Source organism: Ricinus communis, chromosome 3 (assembly GCF_019578655.1).
Source record: "Ricinus communis isolate WT05 ecotype wild-type chromosome 3, ASM1957865v1, whole genome shotgun sequence".
NCBI lineage: Eukaryota > Viridiplantae > Streptophyta > Magnoliopsida > Malpighiales > Euphorbiaceae > Ricinus > Ricinus communis.
Genome location: NC_063258.1, coordinates 23035638 through 23039870, shown reverse-complemented (window position 1 = coordinate 23039870; position 4233 = coordinate 23035638). Strand labels below are relative to the sequence as shown.

The following is a 4233-nucleotide window of genomic DNA, read 5'->3' as shown; positions in this document are numbered from 1 at the left end:
TTTATAACCTTCCTGGCAACTTCGTCATAGCAAGGGTAAATTATTAAATTTTCTCTACTATTGATCTCAATTTACATTCTAATCCTCACTATATCGCAAACTAACAAATTTATCCTCAAAGTATGAAAATAGCACAATAATTCAACTTTGTTCACAAAATAATTAAAAAATTTCATTAAGGTAACTCTATATAGTTAATGTACTTCGTGGGTTAAAAGTTATTAAATATTAGAAATATGAACTTATTAAATTCATAACGATTGAAATTTAAAATAATTATTAATCAATTTATTCAAAGGATAATGCATTATTTAGGTTTAGAATTAGTAATTATTATATAAAAATGAGTTTATATTCTAGTATAACACCACCCACTCGGACTCCTATTAGTATATATATAACCCACCCAGTGATTACCCCTTAAGTATCACATAATATCTCTGCCCTTTTATTTGTCACGCGTCAAAAATCTCCCTCTACACCTATTCCTACTGCTACTATATATAACCCATTCCTTTGCCCATCACAATTCAGTTTTAATTTCTTTTCCCCTTTCTTTCAGTTTCTCTGCACCCAAACACTGCACAATGTTTCGTCTAAGCAACAATTTAGTAGGATTCCTCAACTTCATAACATTTCTTCTCTCGATCCCAATCCTGGGCGCAGGGATCTGGCTGCGGAACCATGGAACCTCCGAATGCGAGAGGTTTCTTGACACGCCTGTAATCGTGTTGGGCGTTTTCTTGATGTTGGTATCGTTGGCCGGTCTTGTCGGAGCGTGTTGCCGCGTGTCATGGTTACTCTGGCTTTATCTATTGGTTATGTTCATCTTGATTGTGTTGCTCTTTTGTTTCACGATCTTCGCTTTTGTTGTCACTAATAAAGGTGCTGGTCAAGTCCTGTCTGGAAGAGGATATAAAGAGTATAGATTGGGTGATTATTCTAATTGGTTACAAAAGAGAGTTAATAATACTAAGAATTGGAACAAGATTAAGAGTTGTTTGGCTGATAGTAAAGTTTGTTCTGATTTTAATCAGAAGTATTTGAATGATACTCTTACCATCTTGTATACCAGGCACTTATCTGCTGTTCAGGTATGCGATTCTTTCTTTTCTTTTTTTGTTCTTAAATCAAGAATCTTTTATTGTTTAGGGTTATTTCTTGGGAAATCGGAGAAATGGGTGTTTTTCTTTTTTTTCTTTATGATCAAGAAAGTTAATTTTTCTGTTTATGGTTTTTTCTTTGAAAATTGAAGAATGTTTTTTGTTTTTTTTTATAATGAAGAATTTAAACTTTTTTTCTCGGGAAATTCATGAATGGGTTTTTGTTTTTATGGTGATTTGATTTTGTTAAGTGTTATTTGAGATCTGAATTGTTGTTTGTTCTCTTTTGCTTCTTGGAATTTGGTTTATTATGGTGTCAGATTTGAATTCAAATTACGAAAAGGAAGTTGTGAGATGGTTTGTTTTGGTTTGAAATTTTGAAAAAGGAATATAACTTTTTCTTGTTAATGATTGTATAGTATGGAATCTGATTCTTTCTGTAAATTTAGAATTATTTTTATGGGAAATAATTAAAAGCTATTGGAAAAATAAACAGTAAGAATCAAAGTATGGATGTGCCCACTGAATCAACTAACTTTTCTTTTTAAATTTTTTAGGCATTTCCTCTCGAAAAAGCATCTTAAAGTCTACCTTTTTTCCCCTCATACAGTTTACTTTTTATATTATGTTTTCTTTTTGAACTTCAGTTTTCTTTTAATATTCTTGCACTTTTGATGGGTTAAAAGAAAGATACACCACCTTTTAGAGAACATCTGAATATTTTTTTCCTGTTGGTGCCCAATGAATGTTGATGAACTGAAGTGGGCTGACGGAAATCCATTTAAAATGACATTTCTTTTAATTATCTTTTTCAAGTTGAAAAGAAATTATATACTAGCAGCTATGACATGATAATTGACTAAATTTAATAGTTGTAGACTTTCCATACACACTGAAATTGTTTATACGGACTGAAGTGGGCAGATGGGTGCTCTTAGATTTTGCCATGGAATTGAATAAATGCCTTTTCAGATGAAAATCTTCAGTGATACTGGATTGTGATATATATTTCTCTTTTTTGAATTGCAGTCTGGTTGCTGCAAGCCAGCAGATGAATGCGCTTACCAGTATGTAAGCCCAACCAATTGGACACCCGGAGCTACAAATTCCACAAATCCTGACTGTGCTGCATGGAGCAATGATCAGAATATTCTTTGCTTCAACTGCAATTCATGCAAGGCTGGACTGCTTGACAACCTCAAGAGTGATTGGAAGAAGGTTGCTGTGGTGAACATCATATTCTTGATCTTCCTAATCATTGTCTACTCTGTTGGATGCTGTGCTTTCCGGAATAACAGAAGGGATAATCACTTTTCTGGATGGAAGCATAACCCTTGAGAGACACAGATTAGTTTAACTAGAGCATGAACTGGTATATTAATGTCTGCAGTAGGATTAGTAGTTTTAGGCAGCCACCTCTTTATTTGCTGCTGTGTTTGTTATCATGTTAGATATCTGCTCCTTTGGGTTCTTTCTCTCTTGTATAGCATTTTATATGCTTGAATTTTATTTGTTTAATTTTTTTTTTTTTGTTATGTTTTTATTAGAACACATTGGATATATATTAATTCTATATTCCTTTATGCTTTAAATTTTATTTGTTGTTCTGATGTTGCCCTTTCTTAAAATATTTTAGCTTTGGTAGTCTAAAGCATCAGTGGTGTTATTATTCAGTGCCCATGGAGTTATGCAGGGAAGACGAATGGGTTCTTCCTCTATTTCCAGATGGGCATGTTGGGGTTCTAATGAACTGAATGCTGACATGGTAAAATCTACAGGAGGATGATTCACTGTTCGCGTGTACTGGTATAGCATAAATGAGTTACATATGCTGCCTGCTTTCAGATGATAGTAATGACAAAGGACAAGCCTTTGGCCCCATTTCCTCATTTTTCACTTACATATTATGTGTTAGGTGTGATGTGAAAGTGAAAATACAATGAATGGGGCTGGCCATTGCTGAAAGTGGAATCTAAGTGCAGACAAGTGGTTGATTATGGTAGATGAGAGGATAGGGAAACAAGGAGACTCGACTTGCAAAAAAACAAAAAGAAAAAAAAAGGTTATCTTGCATAAGTTCTCAAATGACATCAGGGTTATGTTAAGGGTGATCTCATGTCTGAACCCCACTGGATTTGGAAAGAATTTCTAGCAGTAATGTCTGTACTGTATCAGTTGAAGTATGATGCCTGCAAAAGCACATTTCTAAATGGAGATGGCAGGTTCAAGTTCTATTGGGATCAGGGATTTGTTATGCACAGCAACTAAATCACAAGGAAGGTCTCTTGAGATCAACAAATCTTAAGTTCAAATGGGTTGGTTGGGATATTAATTGGAGATTTTTAAAAGGGGAGATTTTTAAAAGGGGATATTAATTATGAGTTTTAGGATAATAAAACAGCACTCATCTTCCAATAAAATTTCTAGTTTTAACCTTGTAAAACCTGGATGAAGCTTTACTTCATAGGAAAGAAAAAACTTGATTCACTCAAGTAAATAATATTCATCCTTCTAATTTTGATATATCATTTTCAAATTGTACTAGAATTAAAAAATTCAGTTTCCTTTTCCAATTAACACTATTATTTTTAAATATTTTTCTATTAAAATATTCTTAAATAGACTTTAGTAATTAAATATTAGTAGATTTTTCGATCTATTTACAAAATTTTAGAATTAAATAAAAAGAATCTTGCATTAAAATTGTAAAAAATTAATTTAGTAATTTGTAATTTCAAAATCAAATAAATAAAAATTAATTATGTATTGCTATCTATGTTAATTAATAAATATATTCTAGATATTTAATTATCAAACTAACAATTTAAAAAAATAATTTATACTCTAACCCAGATAAAAAAAGAAAAATGACTATTAAAACTAGATAAAAATATATCATAATAAAAACCTGTTATATTAGAAAATAAAATCATATATAAGGCTAATTTCAGATTGCTTATTCTTAAATATTTTAGTTTTGATTTTATAATTAATTTTAAAATCTTGATTTTTGCAAGAAAATAAACCAAAGTTTTCTTAAAAAATTAGTCTAGAAAGTAAAAGAAAATATGTGCGGGGTTATCATTATCTGGAAGAAATATATGATAAGCTTCTTTTCATGGCCGTGGGG

General features: G+C 31.4%; 1 protein-coding gene across 1 annotated transcript; it reads left to right on the top strand.

Moving 5' to 3' along the window:
- The first annotated feature begins 430 nt into the window (after positions 1–430).
- Positions 431–2695, top strand: LOC8277246 (tetraspanin-8). The gene is made up of 2 exons (XM_002528166.4): positions 431–1094; positions 2133–2695. The coding sequence occupies exons 1-2, from the start codon at positions 588–590 to the stop codon at positions 2439–2441; spliced, it is 816 nt and encodes a 271-aa protein (XP_002528212.1). The 5' UTR covers positions 431–587; the 3' UTR covers positions 2442–2695.
- The last annotated feature ends 1538 nt before the right edge of the window (positions 2696–4233 follow it).

Bases quoted from the DNA above. Each gene is read 5' to 3' on its own strand.
- LOC8277246 (XM_002528166.4), top strand. From the start codon at position 588: ATGTTTCGTCTAAGCAACAATTTAGTAGGATTCCTCAACTTCATAACA. The intron at 1,095-2,132 runs GTATGCGATTCT...TTTGAATTGCAG, and splicing joins GGCACTTATCTGCTGTTCAG to TCTGGTTGCTGCAAGCCAGC.